Source organism: Euprymna scolopes, chromosome 7, assembly GCF_053919585.1.
Source record: "Euprymna scolopes isolate OS-2025 chromosome 7, ASM5391958v1, whole genome shotgun sequence".
NCBI lineage: Eukaryota > Metazoa > Mollusca > Cephalopoda > Sepiida > Sepiolidae > Euprymna > Euprymna scolopes.
This window is the reverse complement of record NC_136488.1, coordinates 9,701,590-9,723,306: the sequence shown is the minus strand read 5'-3', so window position 1 is coordinate 9,723,306 and position 21,717 is coordinate 9,701,590. Positions and strand designations below refer to the sequence as shown.

Genomic DNA, 21,717 nt, shown 5'->3' with positions numbered 1-21,717 from the left:
GTGGAGCTTTTATAATTGTAAGTGATCAGCTCACTGGCTTGATCGTGATGAGTCCTCAAAACACGTCTCAAAACTAAAGTTACACCAGAAAAAGATTATGGGACTGCATTTTGGAAAACAATCCAAGCATTACTGCTGATATTTACATTTGCAAAAAGAATGCCTGCGTTGGTGAATTGGCATCGTCAAATTCTGATCACAAGAATGACTTTGCAGAAATTCTCAGACTTTGTATCCGAGACGTTATCACAATCTTCATGTTCTCCAGATCTTTTACTTTATTATCGTATCAAGATTTTAAAATGGTAAAAGTTTCCGTTCTAAAGAAGTGGAATCAATTTTCAAAGATTTTATTGCATCACAGCCAATAATTATTTTTCAACAAGAACTAAAGAATTTTGTAAATCAATCGCAGAGATGGAAAGCTGCTCAAGTCTCATTTTTTTATTAATTTGGACATTTGTTAATTTTTCATTGTTTAGTGTATGTTTTTTTAAATCAGCAATTATTTTTATATCAACCTAATATTTATTTATTATTCAAGTGATAAATTATTGAAACCTAAAATACAACAGCATAAAATAAAACAATTTTCAAGATTCAAAAAGTATGGATTGTGGTTTATTCTTTTATTAATCTATATAAATAAAACAGTGCGTGTGTGTGTGTGTGTGTGCGTGCGTGTGCAAATATTTAACCAATAAACTCTTAGTCACATAACACTGAAATTAACAGAAAATAGTAAGCATTCTCCAAAGATGATTTATAACAAGTAAAATCTTGATTTGGATCGATAACGCATACAGAAATGTCGGCAAGTTGAAATACAAAATGTTCATTTCCACTTGCTGACATATTTTTATTACTTTTCTGCATGCCCAAATTCATTTATAGCTTGAAGTGGCTTAATTTTAAATCTTATCTATCTGGTGATAGCTCAATCGATAGGGAACATGACTGGAGTGCCAAATGTTTTGGTTCCAATTCTAGCTGATGGCACTAAAGTCATTTTCTTTTTAATCTTTTGAAATCAGTACTATATATATTAGGTACAATATAATAATCAATAGAGAGTTGGCTCTGTAACAATATGAAATCTGCATGAATTAAAAAAGCGTATTTTACAACTAAGCAAGGTCACTCCTCTAGATAAAGAATGCATTACTTTGTGACCCTTCAAAATATGAAAGGAATTTGAATTGTCAAAGTCATTCTTGATTTTAAAATTCTTAGCAAATCCTGAAAATTTTGGGAACTATTTGACATCAACACAAATACAAGTCTCTCAAGCACCACCAATAAAATCAATAGCAACTAAAATATAAAATTTCAACATTTATTTATCAACACAGAAAATGTCAAAATTAAAAAGAGTAGTTGGGTGCCAAATTAATGGCTCTGAAACTTTGTAAATGGTTGTTTTTTGTTCTTCATGTGATGGTTTCTCATGCAAACCAAGAAAATCACTCATCATTTCCTTTGGATTTTAGAAACATTTAATCTCATTTCTCAACACTTATACAATGACAATAAGAAAATATATTACTATTGCGTCATACAAAAAAAATTGTTGTTCCACACAGAGATCTACATTCATTCAAATAAAAAAAATTAAAACGCAGATACCAATAGAATTAAAAGTTTTGCACACAGAGATTTACGTCAAATTTTTTAAAAATTGAATCCAATGACATTGATCCAATTCAATTTCAAATCATTTTACAATAAAAAAAAAAAATGAAATAAAACAACTCCAATGTTAATTGCTAATATTCTTTCTCCAATATTTTGAGAAGGATCTCTTTATCAAAGTGAGAATTAGAAATTATAATTGGAGCTTTTATTTTTCTTCATCTGGATTCACTAGACTGCAATACGTTTAATTCAACATTTAAGAAAGTTGAATTTTTTGCCTTTGTTCTGGTTTTAAGTTTAAACAAGCCTAGCTCGTTAAATCTAAATGTGTTATAACACTTTAAGCATGTAACATTAGAAATTAAAGGTTATTGAAACCATTGCAATGCATAATCAAAATAACTACAACATCAATGATTGATATATCATGAGGGATCCAATAACAATTTAAAATGCTACATGCTATTTTTCACCATTATAAAACGATCTATAATTCACCTTTAATCTTTGAAATATTGGCAAATAAAAAAGAAAACACCAATAACCATTGGCATTAAAGGATTTCTTTATGTGCATTGTAAAGGCTTAAATAACTTTAATCCTCATAAACGTGTTTCTAATTTTAAGATATTTTATCTAAAAATTAGTTTACAGTCAAATTCTATCTTACATATGCCTATATTATGTCAAGTTGAAGACTTGAAATAATTAAAAACTTCTATTGTCCAATAAATTAAAAGAATTTCCAGTGTAAAAAAACTCGCCCTTTTTTCATATACACTTAAACGTTTATTTGCAGGTTTGCTTTAACACTTACACAAAAAAGGGAGAGAAAAATGTGCTAGAGCAGAGTTTGTGTAAAAAAAAAAAAAAAAAAAAGAAGACAAATTTCCAATTAGAAAATATCCACATCTTCTGGTGCATCCAAATCTTTGTATTCAATGATGGATCTGGGATCAGGGCGTCTACAAAAACAAAAGTAGACAAAATACATGATTTTTTTTTTTATATTTTTTAAATATTTTCAGTTCACTTTTTCTTATTTCCCACCTTTTTATTTAAAAAAAAAAAAGTTTTTATTTGATTATTTATTTAATTTAATAAAACTAATGAAAATTTAAACCCAGAAAGGTTCAACAATTTAAAATTAGAAATATCATACCATTTTTTCTTTAGATCAAAGAAACTCAAATCAAGCATAATTGAAAAGAGCATAAAAAACAAAAAAAATATTATCTTTAGTTTTTTAAAATCGGTCGATTAGAACTGGAGATATGACTATTCAAAGTATCAAAAAAATGTGTGGTTCACTGGACATTTTGCCTCAGTCCTATTCAAATGCATATAAGCTAGCTGAATCCACTGTGAAAAATTTCCCCACTCTATATCTGTGCCTAAATCAAAACGCGGATTCCATGAACAAAGCTTCTTTCTTAGAACTGCACGCCTGTGGAACTCTGTTCCGTCTGCCTGCTTCCCACCAAACTACAACTTGAATGTCTTCAAGTCCAACGTTAACAAATTCCTAATGAACCGCCCCCTTAAGTAAACACTTCATCAAATCTCCACACTAACGTAATGTACTTGCAATAACCCTTATCCCTGAGTGGCTTCCGGGCCTTGATAAGTGGTGATCACTGCGTAAAAAAAAAGCTTGTGACTGAAAATGGTAGGAAATTTGCACAATTTACAGACCAACCCATCTTTAAAAAACTGTATCTTCAGATCTTTTTAAGATATTATGATGAAATTTTGAACATATCATAATACCATGAAGATTCAGTTGGCTTTATTTAAGACATTCTCACTTGGTAATTTGCATACTGATTAGCATATTTCAGTTTCATTTTAACAGCTTTAAGTAGAAATATCATAAAAACAGGTAAGAAAAATGGTAAGTAAAACTTTATCATGATAGGAAGTTTTATTTTATTCTGATTGTCATTATCATATCATGAAAAATCCAAGATGTCGACTGGGAAATCCAAAATGGTTTCCACGACACGATTCAAAGAAATTATTAACAAAATATAGCTTGTAGCATATCAAATGAAAAGAAATTTTGTACAGATTACAATTATATTTTCAAGTACATTGAACTAATTAGGATAATTAAATTTCATTTTCACGTCTTCAAGTTACTGTGATAATTATCGAAGGAGTTCCTACCACTATTTTGTATAATTTTTTATTTTTAAATTATTGTTGACTTTAAGAGACCTTGCGGCCATTTTTTCTTGTTCTCACGTCACGCTTTACACTACTTTAAACAAAATAAACATTTACAACACCAAAAATTTATCGAAGCAGGTAGAAAAGTAACTTGCCTTTGGTAAAATTTTATGTTTTTTGACCACTTTTTCATACCTCTGTGGATTTTAAAACAAACCCAATAAAAGTTTTTCTTTTACTTAACTGGATAAGTGGTTTGTGTACTTTAACTCATTTAAAAGCATGATCATTGTTGGTTCTTTTCCTTTCCATAATTAAAAACTTATGCTTTCTTAATATTTTTAATTTTTTTAATTACATTGTAGAGGGCTACTATCAGGAGCAGCAGCTACTGGGGCACTATGTTGGGATTTGGGCAGCAAGATGTCGGTTCACGTTACACTTGAACTTCTGCATGTCAGTACAGTTGGGGAAGCAGGGACCTGGAATGGAATTCCAGAGTCTAGCGGTTCTGGGGAAGAAACTACTGGAGTAGAAAGATCTTCTACATCTAGGGATCTCTACTGTGTGGGGGTGGGATTTAGCTGCCTGTCGCGTTCGAGGGTGTCTACATCGTGGGGGCACAAGTGTCTGCAGTTCGTCAGAGCATTCACCATTAAAATACTTGTAGAACAGGCAGAGGGATGCAACGTTTCGTCGATGGAGTAGAGGCTGAAGCTTAGATGCCAGTTAAGGGCCTATCAGATTGGCGACTCTCTTTTGAACCTTGTTTAGGAGCGAGAGACTAGCAACAGATGCACCAGCCCAAATGTGACAGCAATACTCCATACATGAGCGAATGGTGGCCTTATAGAGGTACAGGATACTTTCAGGTGTCAGTAGTTTTCTAGCACGGTAGAGAGAGCCCATCTTCTTCGCAGCGGCCCTGGCAATGTTTTCAATATAATTGTTCCAACCCATGTTTCCTGTGAACGTTAGGTCAAGCAGTTTGAAAGATGTACTCTCAGACAAGGAGTCACTGGCCATTGCTATTGGTGGCAGAGAAGGTTTCTTGTAATTATTGAAGGAAACCAGTTTAGTCTTGGCAGCATTGAATGTGACCATCCATTTTTGTCCCCATTCCACTACAGATTGGAGGTCATCCTCTAGTGTTTTTGCCATAACTGTGTTCATTTGTTTTCCTGTCATGCCTTTTATAGAGTGTGGTGTCATCAGCATATATACCCATCTCAGAGGCAATTTTGTCGGGGAAGTTATTAATAAATATTAGGAACAATAGAGGTCCAAGGATAGACTCCTGAGGCACTCCCGCATTTATATCATATTATTTAGATGTACGACCATCAAGGACAACCTGGATTTTTCTCTTGTCTAAGAAGGATTTAATTATGTTAAGTATTCTACCAGTGATACCGTATGATTTAATTTTCCTGAGGAGACCCTCATGCCATACCCTGTCAAAAGCCTTAGATATATCTAGAGCTACCGCTCTGCCCTCCCCCGCTTTGTCCAGTGAATGGTATATATGTTCAGAGATTACAGTAAGGATGTCAGCTGTGGAACGGGCTTGTCTAAATCCATATTGTTTGTCAGTCAGAAGTTTAGCATCTGTAAGGTGACGGACTAGAGCATGGTTAATTATGGTCTCAAATATTTTGGCAAAAAGTGGGTGGAGGCTAATAATAATAACAAAAATAAAATACTTTATGATTGTAAGTTAGTTGACGAACATTTTGTTTACAAATTTTTTTGTGCGCGTTATGATGCACAACAATTTTCATATTTAAATGCGTTTGTCACTATTTATATCGATGCATGCATAGAAAGTTTTTATCCAATTCTTTTCAAATTTTATGACAAAAGAAATTAATATATTCACTATTAAATAGCGTTTGAATACAGTTTCTATCTTTATTAATCTTTGTACTAAAAAGCGTCAACTTTGAGATATTCTAACTTTTGACTGGAAAGATGTACATGTGTTCAAATTCCGTATCAAAGACAATTCTTTTCTCTGATTAGCAAAAAAAAAAAAGGAAAGAAACGTCAACGGGTACCACTTCAGCTTCGAGTATTTATGTGAACACACCCGACCGCTTATTTGCAAAAGTCATCTCCCGCCAGCAGGCATGCTATGCTGGCATGTTTTGTCGTTATTAGTCTGATTTAAATAGCAATTTCTTCGAATATACAAATCACAACAAAAATATTAAAATACCATTTTAAAGTAAATTTTATTATGAATCCAGTTATATAAGTTTTATTTTGATGGAGGTAGGAGAAATGTACTTATTACTGATTTAAAGACTATGAGCGTCAAATTAAGTAGCAGTGTGTGCCTTGCCCAGCACTGAAAGTTATGGTTTTTGGTATTGCTATTAAAATACCATCTTTGGAATGCGTAGTCTAATTTATATATCTATAAAAGTGAGAATGTGTATGTGGACACTTCTCAACCTATATACTCAACGATTTTTTTTATCTACAAACTTGAAATTCAGTATATATAGGATATTCAGACATGTGGAAAACTTTTTAATCAGTTTTCATCCAGAAAAAAAGAGCTGCTAAGAGGTCAAAAATGAAAAATTGATATGTGGGAGTCATCGAATTTTTATCTGTTTGTCAACTGTTTTATCAATGTGCATGAGTGAATCGTTCACATTACAGATTACTTATGTTAAGAATAAGTAGGTTTGAAAACACTTTTTAAAGATCGTGTCAAGCTGGCCTCATGGTTATCGTACTTGACTCACTGTCTTTAGGTTTTGGTTTCGATCTCAGCTCAAGTATATATTTTTTTTTACTTACAAGAAGTGAACTGTTTAGAAAAACATATTTGTATGCATGTTTCAATTTCTTTGTTTTCTTCATTTTTTAAAAGGAATTTAATGTTATATTTAATGCCTGCAATATTTGTGTTTCTGCATGAAAATGTAATATTTATGTGTATTTTATGACCAGGCCACACCATGTGCCTTGCTAATATATCTATAAATGACCAACAAATTTTCATTCTGAATTTTTTAGATGAGGAGTAATAATTTGGATTATTCGGACAATTGTTTTCATCTTGTATCTGCATGGAATTGTACAAGCACCTCATATAACATATAAAAGCATAACAGATAAAGTACTAGGTAGAATTCAGTTTTAAGTGAAACTCTTCTAGAGATTGAAGGTTCAATCCTCAGTGTGGGCAATGCTAAAACTACAATTATGAATTACTTCAGATTTTTACCTGGTTATGACTGACGAATTGATTAAATAACGTTCCATTTGAAATTCCAAAGTTCAACAAAACACAGAAAATGGTTGAATATTACATCTGCTGAAACATTGTGAGTGTTATACTCAAGATGAAAATAATAATCCAAACATTATTTTTATTTTAAATTGCACCCAAAACAAAAGCCTCATGGATTTCAATGACACCAAATAATGACCACTATTTTGATATTTGGGCGATTTTTTAAACTTGTTTTATGATCAAATAACCAATATATTTTATTAGCAATACACATGAAAAAATTGAAATAGCTTGAAATATTTCAATATTGGTATGCATAGAAAGAGCTTGATGAGCTAAGAAAGAATCTTTTTAAATTTTTAAAATCTGATTAAAATTAAGGAAGTTATGGCTATTTTTGTGCCTCACACGTTTGGATATTTTCCCCTCTTTAAGACCATATGCGTTTCGTCACATTTTTTACACTACTTTTTCAGTAAAAATGTCATATCTTTGTTAAAACACAAGACTAAAAAATGAAATTTACCATATAAGTGTATTTTTGTACAAGGAATCAGAATATGCAACTGAAAATCTCCCAAAGTTTATGGTTTCCAAATAATCTGCAGTAAATGTGCATAAATATGCAGCAATTCCTTAAAAATGCCATGTATCCATAAACAGAAAAGAAGTTGGAGAACTCAAAGTTGAATTGTAATGTGCTTTATGTACAAAAAACTTAAATCTAAACATAAGACCATTTAAAAATGAATATGTTGCAATATTTCTTTGGTATTATTGTAGATTAACACCTTCTGTTTAACCCCACTCAACTCCTTCTGACCACCCCTCCAAAATGTGATTCTACCTTTTTAGGAAATTATGTATAAAATGCCATGAAAAACTTTAATGAAAGATAAACAAATTATTTTAGAATTGAATGTAAAATAATTTCCTATTACAGGTCATTCTAGCATTTTAGGGCAGTTAACTGTTTTTTTTTTCTATGGGAAAATATGCATGCTTTTTTTTTTTTTTTTAAGATGATTATGTGTAGTTTTAAGAGGGTTTCTATGCAATGAGAATATGTGGAGGGTTGCCATTCGGACTTTGAATTAATTGTAGGGCTAAGGAAAATTATGTGTGAACATACTGAAAACTTGACAGAGACAAAGCTAACAAAAACAATATTAGAGGGGGGAGCGGTTAGTTTCACAAAAATTTAATGTAAAATAATTCATCATTTCCTGGCCGTTCTAGCATTTTAGGACAGTTAACCAATTTATTTTTATGTGTATTTTTCTTTAAGGAAGGATCTATTTTTTGTTTGTTTGTTTTAGATGCTTGTATGTGGCTTACAGAGGTATTTTGTTGGGGGGGGGGGGCTTGCCACTCGAACTTAGTGTTATTGTTAGGGTTAAAGAGTGTTTTAGGAGGAGACTTGCCACACATAATTTGTATTAGAGGTGAAGTTAAGAGCTTTTTTTCAAAAAGAGCGTTCAAAAATTTGTTGATTTCTATTTTCGAGGTTGAAGGTGTTAATTCCATAGGCCGTTTATACTACGCTGGAGCAGGTTGTAAAAATATCTTTCGCTTAATAAGTAGAAAAAAAATAACGAAATAAAAAGCTTCCTAATTGTAGTTTGATGTGTTTTCTAACTGCTTTTAAAATTTCAAGAATATTGATATAGATTTTGAGGGTTTGTATTACTATACACATAGATTCAAAAAAGTTGTCAAAAAAACAAATATATAACAAATAAATGTTATCAAAAGCAAGTTACTTTTCTACCTAACTGGATAATTTTTTAGTGTTTTTATTTAATGTAACATGTTTATTCAGCTTGAAAACAGTGTTTACCGATGTTTTGGAAAATTTAAAATGGCGCCCGACTCTCTTGAAACGGTAAGTTTGGGGAAAAGAGTTAAAAATAAAAAAGTAAACAAAATACTGCTAGAAACTCGCTCAATATATGTTACCGTGACATAGGCTGACATATATTCGGTGAGTTTTTAACAGTATTTTGTATAGTTTTTTTTTATTTTTAACTCCTTTTCTCAAACTTACCGTGTCAAAGAGAGTCGGGCCGGGCGCCATTTTTAATTTTCTACGGTAAACACTGTATTTTTTCGAGCTGAATAAACATGTTACATTGAATAAAAACACAAAAAATATATCCAGTTTGGTAGAAAAGTAACTTATCTTGCCTTTGATAACATTTATTTGTTATATATTTGTTTTTTGACAACTTTTTCGAATCTATGTATAAACGAGATTTTGATACTTATTTTGATTTTGAAAAAAAAACATTTGTGGCTGTTCGCAGTAAAACATTGTTTTAATTCGCTGTTCAAAACTAATTTAAAGAATAAAAGTGCATGCAAGCTATATATCTACAAAAGTTTTTGTTTTTTTAACCATGTTTTTAAATTTGACGAGATTTGTGAGAAATTGCAACAGATTTATAATGCCGAATTGGTTAGGATTGTTGTTATTATATATTCTGAAAACCGAATAGTTCTAAACTAATGTTATTCTGATAACAAAATAGCTCTAATTAAACATAAGAACATTTATATTCATATTTTCAAGTTTTTCTTAATTCGTTCTTGAATAAAAATTAAAGAACGCGTGTTTGTTTACAACTGTGCTATCGCTGATTCTACAGGCTGGAGCTGCTGCTGCTGCTGCTGCTTAAACTTCATTTGACCAAATTCGATAATTAGAAACAATTTTTTTTTCGGGTAGGTCCTTTTAAATTATCAATTACCGCGGTCCTACTCAACATAAAACAATACTTTTAATTGATAAAGATAGTAAAAAGATTGATTTACTTACTACTGGGTGTCCGAAGAATTTTTTTTTCAAAATGTTCAATACTCGTCATATTAAAGTCTTATTTTTAACACGACAAAAAAAGAAATGGTCAAAAATATTTCGGACACTTGACAGTATTAAGATTAACACCTCTTCTAATTGGTTCCCAAATTTCATGACGAAATTCTTCATACAATCACGGTACGGACCTTTAGAAAACAGGGGGGGGGTCATTACAAAACCTTACCGAAAACGCCATTTTATGACGTTCACATTTTTATCACTTTATTTGCTTAAAACTCTTAAAATATATAATGTACATTCATATTTATTAATTCATTTGAAAGTATATTCATTTCCGAACAAAACAGTAGTAATTTGAAGACTTGAAGTGCTTTGGTTTAAAAAATATGGCTATTTTAGTAGAACTACCTTGAAATCTGTGATTATCCAAAGCGTTTTTTCGTCCGTGTGTATTACTAATTTTATAATACGTTACGCAATAAAATACATATTTTATAAAGTCAGTTTCAAAGTTAAAAATAACATTGTTAATGATTAAAAGATTTAACTTTGTTAAGGTTTGACCTTGGATATTTTGACTATTTTTAAGCAAAATGTAGAAAAGAACAAAGAAATGTTTTGTTGTTTTTTTTCTTCATATTTATGTTTGGAAATGAAAAAATAAAACTTGCTTTCATCAAAAGACAAAGATTCTAACAGTTTATGATTATGTGAGTAGAAATACCAACAATTTGACCATTTACAGGAAGTGAAGCATTTTTATTAATGGTAATGTCGTTTTACAGAAAAATTGATATTTTCTTTTTAAATTAAATCGGCGGGTCTTGAAAATAGGTTGATATTTTTTTTTAATTATTCAACTTGAGAGATCAAAGAAAAAATAATCAAAGGTTTTCACTCAAAATGGCTGCCTCTCACCTGTACGGCTTATAGCCACCACCGCCACCACCACCACCTCCTCCACCGCCGCCTCTTCTGTAATCAAGACGGTAATTATCTCTGGCATAATTCGATGCACCATAGGGAGTAGGGGGTCCTGAAGAAGAACAATCAAAAGTACAAATAGAAAAAAAAGAAAGAAAATTGGCATGTGTGTGCATAGAAAATTAAAACTGTAAGTTGAACTTTACAATCAAAATTTATTGTTCGGCGGAATACTCCAAAAAACAATTTACAAAGTCCTTATTCCACAGAGTTTCAAAGAATACTATTCTTATTATTCTTCTCATCAGAGGACAAAAAGAAATCAGAAAATTATATTTGTAGCAATGCTAGAATTTTCTAGTTAAGGCATTAAGTGAAACCGCAATTTATTGTAGTTATAAATTGCCATATAAAAAAATATTGGATATGTAAAAAACTAATATAAAAACAAACCGCGCATAAGATTTCAGGACTTTGTAAATTGTCTTTTGGAGTATTCAGTCGAACAATAAATTTTGATTGTAAAGTTCAACTTACAGTTTTTCTTTTTCTTATAATTAGCTCTACTCTCTATTGCGTATATCAGGTAAACACTACATCCGTTTGTTTTCATTAATATATATATATATATATATATATATATATATATATATATATATATATATATATATATATATATATATATATATATATATAAGGTTAAGGCCACAGGAGAGACTACCAAGCAAAAAAAAAACAAAAAAACCCTAAACAAAATTCATTCCAATGCAGCAAAACTAAAGCTGGCCTGCCATGACATTATATATACAAATGTAGGCAAATTATTGGTTTGAAAATACAGGTTCTTTTTTATCAATTGTCATAAAATTTTAATCATAGAATAGTATCATAATCTTCAAAAAAGCCTGCAAATTTTTATGTAATTTTGTTCCATAGAATCAAAGATATGAGCATTTCAATATTCAATTTGGCTACAAACCTCTGGCCTTGATGGGAGGGGGGGATTAAAACTTGCAGCTATGGTTTCAAATGATCTGAAATAACAGCAAGGGCAAGGGAAGACTGGATTCCAAATATTTCTCATGTTATATCTCCCCTCTCTTGGAAACGGGGTACGGTTATGAATACCTCCAGTATCAAATAATCCTTATACATTGTGAAATTTCCCTTTAACTTTTCCTTATTGTTTCTGATGATATAATAAAGTTATATACAACTTTTATTCCTTATCTTACATTTAATATATATATATATATATATATATATATATATATATATATATATATATATAGTCAATTTTGAACACTTTCTAGGCAATGAAGACTACAAGAAAGTAAAAAAAAGCAACATGCAAATAAGCATTATTAGTAAGCACAAGATATGACCCTTGCAAGGGATCAGATCCTGAAAAAAAAAATTTTTTTTAAATTACCTGCATAAAGCAGAGGAGGGCGTGGTTGATTATAGGCTAACATCTGAGGGAGCCCCTGGAAGGCACTAGTATTGACGGGACCCAGGAGACTTTCACGTTGACCACTGGAAGTGGAAGGTCCAGACTGCTTGTTGCCTGGATGTTCAGGAAGTTGTGGTCGTTTGGGATCCAAAAGATAATTGTTGAAGAAAGACACCTTGAAACGAAAGGAAACAAGGAATTGAGTAACAAATCCAAAGAGTTCAAACCAGTTTATACAAATTTATTAAGATTGGAATTTTATTAAATTTAGTAAGATTGGAATTTTATTAAATTAATTAAGATTGGAATTTTATTAAATTTATTAAGATTAGAATTTTATTAAATTAATTAAGATTAGAATTTTATTAAATTAATTAAGATTGGAATTTTTTAAAATTAATTAAGATTAGAATTTTTTAAAATTAATTAAGATTGGAATTTTATTAAATTAATTAAGATTGGAATGTTTTAAAATTAATTAAGATTGGAATTTTTTTAAATTATTAAGATTGGAATTTTAATAAATTAATTAAGATTGGAATTTTAATAAATTAATTAAGATTGGAATTTTTTAAATTTATTAAGATTGGAATGTTATTAAATTAAGATTGGTATTTTATTAAATTAATTAAGATTGGAATTTTATTAAATTTATTAAGATTGGAATTTTATTAAATTTATTAAGATTGGAATTTTATTAAATTTATTAAGATTGGAATTTTATTAAATTTATTAAGATTGGAATTTTTTTTAAATTATTAAGATTGGAATTTTATTAAATTAATTAAGATTGGAATGTTTTAAAATTAATTAAGATTGGAATGTTTTAAAATTAATTAAGATTGGAATTTTTTTAAATTAATTAAGATTGGTATTTTTTTTAATTAATTAAGATTGGAATTTTTTTTAATTAATTAAGATTGGAATTTTAATAAATTAATTAAGATTGAATTTTATTAAATTTATTAAGATTGGAATTTTATTTAATTAAGATTGGAATTTTTTTTAATTAATTAAGATTGGAATTTTGTTAAATTAATTAAGATTGGAATTTTTTAAATTAATTAAGATTGAAATTTTTTAAAATTAATTACGATTGGAATTTTATTAAATTTATTAAGATTGGAATTTTATTTAATTAAGATTGGAATTTTTTAAAATTAATTAAGATTGGAATTTTTTTAAATTAATTAAGATTGGAATTTTATCAAATTTATTAAGATTGGAATTTTATCAAATTTATTAAGATTGGAATTTTTTAAAATTAATTAAGATTGGAATTTTATTCAATTAATTAAGATTGGAATTTTTTAAAATTAATTAAGATTGGAATTTTTTAAAAATGTGTAGTGATAAAACTTACAAAAATATATTAATATTTTTAAATTCAATAACAAATAACATTTTATTTATATCGTCGATAAAAGCAACAATTTTTTAAAACCCTGAAAATGTTTTGCTCCGCTTAGAAAAATTTAACATAAAATAGGAGGATGATTCTGGTGGTATGTAAATTTCAAATTGTACATCAATTTTAATTGGAAAAACAATTTTTTTGGTAACAAAATTATATTTTTGTGAAATCAGTGGATATGTAATTAAAAATTATATGTTGAAACTATAAAATAACTTTAAAAAGATTCAAAACAAAATAATAAAAAACAAATTAAATTACTTTGTAAGAAAAGATGCAACTTTAGTTCACACTATAGACATTTTAGTTTTTATTTAAAATTTAAACTTTTTTTTTTTTTACACAGTGAATCACCACTTATCAAGGCCCGGAAGCAACTCAGGGTTAAGGGTTATTGCAAGTACATTACGTTAGTGTGGAGATTTGATGAAGTGTTTACTTAAGGGGGCGGTTCATTAGGAATTTGTTAACGTTGGACTTAAAGACATCCAAATTGTAGTCCGGTGGGAAGCAGTCAGACGGAAAAAAAAAAACATCTGCGACGTTAACAGTTCGGCCACCAAGAAAAGTCTATTCCAGTTATTTAGGGGAAAAAAAAAAAAAAAAAAAAACGACTACGGTAGGTCAGCGCGAACGTGAAAATATAATGTGAATTGTCCAGCACGCTAACCACTACGCCACAGAGCACTGCAGCTTAGTTTAGTGATTTTAAATAACTTCACATGAAAGAACTACGAAGCCAAACCGGTGTTCTCTTCTCAACTGTTCCTTGTGAACGATCCCCAAACGGTGTTAAGTGGTGGCAGGGGGAGGAGGAATTTATTAGAGAGAAAATATTTTACCACTTCCATTGATCTTAACCAATTTTGGCCGTGACTTCTCAGCAGAAAAAGTATAGAAATCTAAGATTATCGAGGAATTTGAGAAATAATAAGCCTATAACACACCTCAGATATTGTTCTGCCGTTTGTGCATATTATATTTGCATGAAATATCTTGATTTTTAATCCTATTAATGTCAAAATCAGACGGGAAAAAATGAATTCATTTTATTTATATAGAGATGTCTAATGTTTAGCATGGTGTAAAGATCTTATGATATGAAGTCAAAAGTATAATTTTTATGGATGTTTTCCGTTAAGAAAAGGAGAGGAGTTCAAAAAATTTTTAACGGAAAACATCCGTAAAAATTAGTTTTCGACTTCATATCATAAAATCTTTAAACCATGCTATACGTTAGACATGGCAAAATATTTTCTCTAAAATTATAAAAAGTTTTTCAACTTTTTTCTTGCCTGATGAGATCAATAATGATCGAAACGGTCTACATATCAAAGCAAGATATGATCATATTTACATAAAGAAAATAAAAATTATAAATTTGCTCTTTAAGCACTATCAACAACCATTGTTGGAATTCAATGATTCTAATCTTTTGAATATTTTCAACCTGAAATATATATATATATATATAAAAAAATAGTGATGAGATGATTTGTATATTTTTCCTCAATTCCGATACAATTACCGATTCTGTGTTAAATTCTCAGATGGCGCTTTCCTTCTACGTTTGTCTTCTACAGAAAGAGTCATCTGTTCAGGGTCCCTCCTCCCAGAGATTCCCATGCCCTGAGTGTCACAGAGTGTGCATATTGAGAATCGGTTAAAATCTCTAAATATCTAACTACAGAGTTGTTTTTTATTAATTTTTTTCCGATTAATGTAAAATGTAATATGTGCATATATTTTCGCAAACGTAAAAATATACTTCTAGGGTGATAGATTTTAATTTTATTGGTAATTTAAAATAAATATTATTTTATTATTAGTAACAGCAATGGAAAATTGTTTTAAACAGAAGCAAATCTCACAAATTATACACAAAACACTAAAAAGGAAGATTTCCAAAGATGATTTGATGAAATCCGTTAAAACTATTTTAATAATCGATAAATGTGGTTACCTCTTTTTTGACTTCCTCAATTTTTTCACCATGTTTATTGAATATGTGTTTCTTCACATAATCTGGGCCTTTGAACTTCTTACCACTGAGCGGACAAATCCATTTGTCTTCCGTCAATTCTTGAGTATTGGACGTTACAAATTTTTCCACTTCACTAAATGCAGAGTTAAGGAATAAATTTCAGTAAATTTAAAAAAGAAAAATTAATAAAGAGTAAACGTGGTCCACACTCTGGCAGACTGATTGTCAAGAACGCCAACTAACTCTACAAGAAATTGTAATTATAAGCAAAGGAAAAACGCAAATTAGCAATTTGCTTCTGTTCATCCAAGGAGTCCACAGCGTTCTAGGATAGCTTCCGGATTTGGAAATGCTGTCGCTAACTAAAACCATCCAGAACTAGAGAATGAAAACTCTGCTCTAAAAACACTTAGATAGAAAGTAACATTATACATTTTTTCAATTTAATATTGCAACGTTTTTATACAAAAAGAAATAACCATATTTATTTTTTTGCTAAAAAAAATTATTCTACTCCTCGGTGATAGAAATCCGATGACCAATCAGAAGATGAAACTCATAATCTGGACAATGTGTGGTGAGTGATAATCTAATGGAATGGGACTCTTTAACATCTACGCCACTTTTTTGCAAGCAGGTATCAAGTGACCATATGGAACTCAGGAATGGTCAAAGTCGGAGATTTCATCAAAAGAGGAGACAGATGGTAGAGTACAAACTCCAAAATATGATCCAGTAGATGTAGTAGATCTATTATTCACAAAAGATTAGACACTAGCAATTGGACATTTTCTATTTTTTCAATGGCAGATTTAAAAGAAAGGGAGATAAGTCAGTTTATCATACAAATTTGGTTGCACAGCTTTTCTACATTAAAACATACAATAAAACTTGATAAATTCTATGTTTACTTATAATTATTTTTTACAGGATAATTTTCGGAACTTAATACATACAGGGTTAGCAGAAAGTCCTTGGACCAACTTATAAACGATTTATTAATAAAAAAATGAATACAATTTTATCAAAAAAGTATCGCAATGATAGCTTACAAGACTGAAAATAAATTTCAACAATAAATTTTCAATGTGCCCCCACCTCCCTAACTTGGATAACTTTCTTAATTCTCTGCCAGAAGTTTTTGCCGATGCACATAGCTGATCTTGGGAATCTTTATGTATGCTGACCACTTTACATTAACTCTATTGTTCTGATTATTGAATTGACCTTCAGTTGTAAAGAGTTTATCGTTTGAAAAAAATGACCTCTTGCACTGCCATGTTTGCATTCAGTTTTGAGAAGAATCTGTGCTCTTTCTAGTCTCTTTTGCTTTTGGAGAGGTCTGAGAAAGTGCTGTTTTCTCATCTTGTAGAGAGACAACCAAAGATCATTTTTTAGGACGGTTCTCATGGAACAGCAGCTCACATTCATGGTTTTAGTTATTTGTCTGATGGATGGTTTTAGGTTTCTCCTCACCCTTTCTCAGGCAAACTTAACCACTTTTTTTGTTCAAGCAGTGCAAGATGGTTTCTTCCCAAGAGCCGCTAGACTTTGGAATTCCCTTCCAGGTTCCTGCTTCTCCAGCTGAACTGACATGAGGAGGTTCAATCTTGCCGCCCAGCTCCCCACATAGTACTCCTGTAGCTTATGTCCCTGATATCAAAGTGGCAATGTGCCTTGTTTGGGGTGAAAATGTAGTAAAAAATAAAAATTCCACTAAGATGATCTTCAAACATACCAAGTTTCTTAAATTTATTCACAGCATGGAACACGGTAGATTTGGTAACTTTTAAGATCTTAATAATCTCAGAGTTGGTTTTACTTGTGCAGTAGGAATAGATTTCAGTTTATAAACTCTACTCTTACTCTCCCAGACGACACCAGGAACTTTGCTACATTAAATCCATTGTTTCAAGCAGTCCATCAGTGTTTAATTGTACATTTATCATTCAATAATTATAGATACCCTACATAAATGCAACCCTCCCTTCAGAATCTATTATTAAGTTCCAGTTAGTTTGATTGCCTGTTCAAATACATTTATTGGATTAAAGGAATTTTTTTATATAGTTACAAACACCTACTATGATTTTGTTTACCAAATTTATTCTGACTTTGTGTTATATTTCCACCAGGCAAAACCAAGACACAAGTTCTGCTAGTAGATGATAAAAAGCAATTATAGCAAAAGAAACTCAACAATCATCAAAAAAAAAAAGGATACACATCAGGATCTTTTCTGCCCAACTGGTTGGCTTCTTCTTTGCTCAAAAGTGTTTGCAGCTCAACAAAATGTTTCAATTTTGTCTCAAAATTATTTATCCATTCAGTCACTGAAACAAAAATAAAGTTTCATTTGTAAATTCTTATAGAAAAAATTTAATTAAAAAAATTCATATGAAATTAAGAAAACAAAACACTAGTCAAAAATATATTTTCAAATATTTGTACTGGTGTTTTGTTTTTTTAATTTCATTCATCCAGAGAAAGTCTCACAATAAAGATGAAACATTGATGAACACATAATTTGGTTTGTTTCTTTTTTAGCTCTCTATCTCATCATATGTATATATATATATATATATATATATGTATATATATATATATATACACACACACACGGAAATACACATTGATTTTTATTATAGAGTAGAGAATAAGGTCAGGGCTTTTATTTCTATACTGTTGTAGTAAAAAAGATTTTAAAAGCACAACTTTAGAACAACACTGAGAAGGGATTATGTTCCTGAATTGTGTCAAGAAAAACTCACCTCTTTTATGAGTTTGACTAAACTGACCTTTCACCAGTAAAATTAGAATTTCTTACATGCTGTCAACCTCAGTCTGACTTTTTTTTTTTTTTTTTTTTTACATGGAGGTCACCACTTATCAAGGGCCGGAAGCCACTTGGGATAGTACTGAGAAATAAATCTGCAGTGTCATTAAAGTATAGTTAATTGAACTCTACTGTGAAATGCGTGTGATTGAACTCTACTGTGAAATGCGTGTGATTGAACTCTACTGTGAAATGCGTGTGATTGAACTCTACTGTGAAATGCGTGTGATTGAACTCTACTGTGAAATGCGTGTGATTGAACTCTACTGTGAAATGCGTGTGATTGAACTCTACTGTGAAATGCGTGTGATTGAACTCTACTGTGAAATACGTGTGATTGAACTCTACTGTGAAATGTGTGTGATCCTCGCTATTTGACAGCATTGAATTGAATAGCAAAAAAAAAAAATTTTTCTTTTTAAAGTTGAAAAAGCTTACCATCGTTCTGTGTTATCTTCATCGGTGGGGGGCCACGTACATGGATTATACCACATCTGTGGGGCATCTCATCTTCATTGGGATACTCACTAGCACTATAATAATCCAAAGAGTGGACTACACGCAAATAGAGTATCATGCGGTCAAGAACCTGAAACAAAGGGTTTGCTTTTTTTTTCAAATTAATTTAAAGCACAAAAAGTCATCAAGTTTGGATTTCTTTAGAAAGGTAAGTTTTATAAAATAAAATCAGAAGATAAAATAACACTTAGATTTTATAGTTAGATCAAAAAATTTTGCAAAACTACAAATGATAAAAGCAATGGTAAATCCTGCTGAAGTTGAAAATCAGTATTAAAAATTCTGGTGCTGATCTGGACATGAACACAAGTAGAAAACAACCAATTATTGTTACAGTGTAAAGCAATTTTTTTTCTATATTTTTATCTGATTTTTGGGATGCATTATGTTTTTCTCTGGATTTTATCTTCAATGTTGAGATTTATAATCCGATTATGTTGCGGACATGTCACTTCAATCTTCAAAGTGTTTATTTACATGACATGTTTTTGCCATATTTATATTTAGTGATGTTTTTCCATTATTTGTATTTAGTGATGTTTCTTATGTACTTAAATCTAATGAACTGATAAGTTTCATGTTTTTAATAACGTATAAGAACATTCATATCACGTAATGCAAGAGTGCTCATAAATACAAAAACCACAAGTTTGGCATCATGGCAGTATCAAAGTTACGTTTGGAACTCTGAATATAAGCAGAGTAACTCATGGCAAACAGGTTTGGCATGAAATAGTATTAAAGATAACTTGCACCTCTGGTGGAAATTCAGGAGAAGTCAGCATCAGACTTAACATTTACAAGAAACATGAATTGGAACAAATACAATCAGGATGTTGCCAAGGTTGCTGTAAAGATGGGCTCTCTCTACTGTGCTAGAAAATTATTCACACAAGAGAGTATTCTATAAATTTACAAAGCCACAATTTGCATGAAATATTGTTGCCATATTTGAGCGGGTGCATCCACTACTAATTTCTATAATCTCTCACTGTAAGACAGGGTAAAAAAAAAAAAATAAAGCTTTAAATTTAATAGGTCCTAACCTTTCTTTCATAACCAAAGTGTTTTACACCTCTGTGCTTGTTTTGCAAGTACTTTAATTCGAATGTGCTCTGATGAACTCATAGCACTTGTGCCCCTTCAATGTACATACTTCCACCTAACTTGACAAGCATTAAAATCTCCCCCCTTCAATGTTGAGGTCTCTAGATGCTGGAAAAGCTACTCTAATACTTTCTTCCCTCTGATTGCTAGACTTTGAAATTCCCTATTTCCCTGACCGTACTAATTTGCAGAAATTTAAATGTAATGTGAACAGACATATCACTGCTTAACTTACCACAGTTTTCTGTTCGACACGCTTCCAAATAATAACCTCCCTTATGTTCCAAGTAGCAATATGCCTTGTTTGGGGTGAAAAGGTTAAAAAAAAAGTATCTGTCATCCTCTGGCCGTAATTTGTCCTTGCGTGTGGCAAGCAAAGACGTGTCAGGCAAGGAACCACACATTCATCAAGAGAAAGTAGCATTGCTTCTGCTGAGTCTTGATGTTCTCGGTGTCAAGGGTAAAAATTGTCAAGATTACACGTTAACAAATAATAGCTACAACCAGAAAGACAATCCTGAAACATGATCTTTGTGAACTCTGTACAGAAGTACAGCTCGCTTAAGAAACAATCATCTTAACAATCTTATTTAAACATTTAAACTCAAAATAAATACAAAGGGGAGATTGGCTGAAATGCAGTAGAAATAGCCATGTTTATGATGAGAAAACCATTGCAATAAAGTTAATCATTTCTTTGTTTCATTATCTCCAGTTAGTTTGTGCATTGACATGAGCATTCTCATGACAGTTTTCTGAGTCTTACTACTTTCGTGCTGACCTGTGACAAATTGAAAGCAGATGTTTTATTTGTGACATCATCACTAGAATATTGCTAATGGGTTCCATCGATCTGGTTTGATTTTTCAGCAAAAATCTTTTTTTTATTGGATTTATTGTCTTCACCATGGCCGAGATACTCCATCTACTTCCTATATGGTAAGCATCTAAAATATAAAAAAGAAACTAACAAGTGCCAGGGGTGACCTAGAACTGTGCAAGACAGGATTGTTAGTTTATATATATACTTGCTTATTTAAATACATACAGCAGATAGGATTCCCAAATTGTCACCTATCTGGTACGGGCCAGGCTCAATGTTGCTTAACCTTGGTGATCTAAAGAGAATTTGTATGCAAACTGAATTATGCCATATGCGTATATACAACCATTAAAGACAACAATTTTAATATTTGGTACTTTTTTTTTTATTTAAATGATTATCTCCCCTTGATTTATTCTAAGAAATGCAATACAAAAGGTTGCAGATGGAGAATTTCTAAATAAAAAAGACTTACAGCAAGCAAAGCTGAATCTCTTTCTAGCGTTACTTCTTGCATTCCTTCTTTTGGTTTGTCTTTTTCATCAACACTTTCACCTGAAAAAAAAAAAAGAAATGAACACAAAATCACATTTCAAATCTTTAAATTTTCAAACCATCTTTACATCACATCTCAGATGACATGAAATTTGCAACCAAGTTCAAATCCAGCATTAATCTGTTGGTTGAGACAACTTTCTATTGAGAACTTACTAGAAAACTATTTTCAAGAGATCTAGTGAATATTTTCAATAACATTGAGAAGAAAGGTTTTCTGACAA

General features: G+C 30.7%; 1 protein-coding gene across 2 annotated transcripts in view; it reads right to left on the bottom strand.

The window, feature by feature from the left end:
- Positions 1-1,322: 1,322 nt before the first annotated feature.
- Positions 1,323-21,717, bottom strand: part of LOC145279602 (serrate RNA effector molecule homolog A-like) — an 83,393-nt gene continuing 62,998 nt past the window's right edge. For both annotated transcript variants that reach the window (XM_080130769.1, XM_080130770.1), the window contains exons 16-22: positions 21,414-21,493; positions 18,928-19,078; positions 17,878-17,986; positions 15,633-15,786; positions 12,235-12,430; positions 10,797-10,914; positions 1,323-2,600 (exon numbers count right to left, since the gene is read on the bottom strand). In XM_080130769.1, coding sequence (XP_079986895.1) covers positions 2,531-2,600; positions 10,797-10,914; positions 12,235-12,430; positions 15,633-15,786; positions 17,878-17,986; positions 18,928-19,078; positions 21,414-21,493 — 878 coding nt within the window. In that variant the 3' untranslated portion in view covers positions 1,323-2,530. The remainder of the gene's footprint in view (positions 2,601-10,796; positions 10,915-12,234; positions 12,431-15,632; positions 15,787-17,877; positions 17,987-18,927; positions 19,079-21,413; positions 21,494-21,717) is intronic.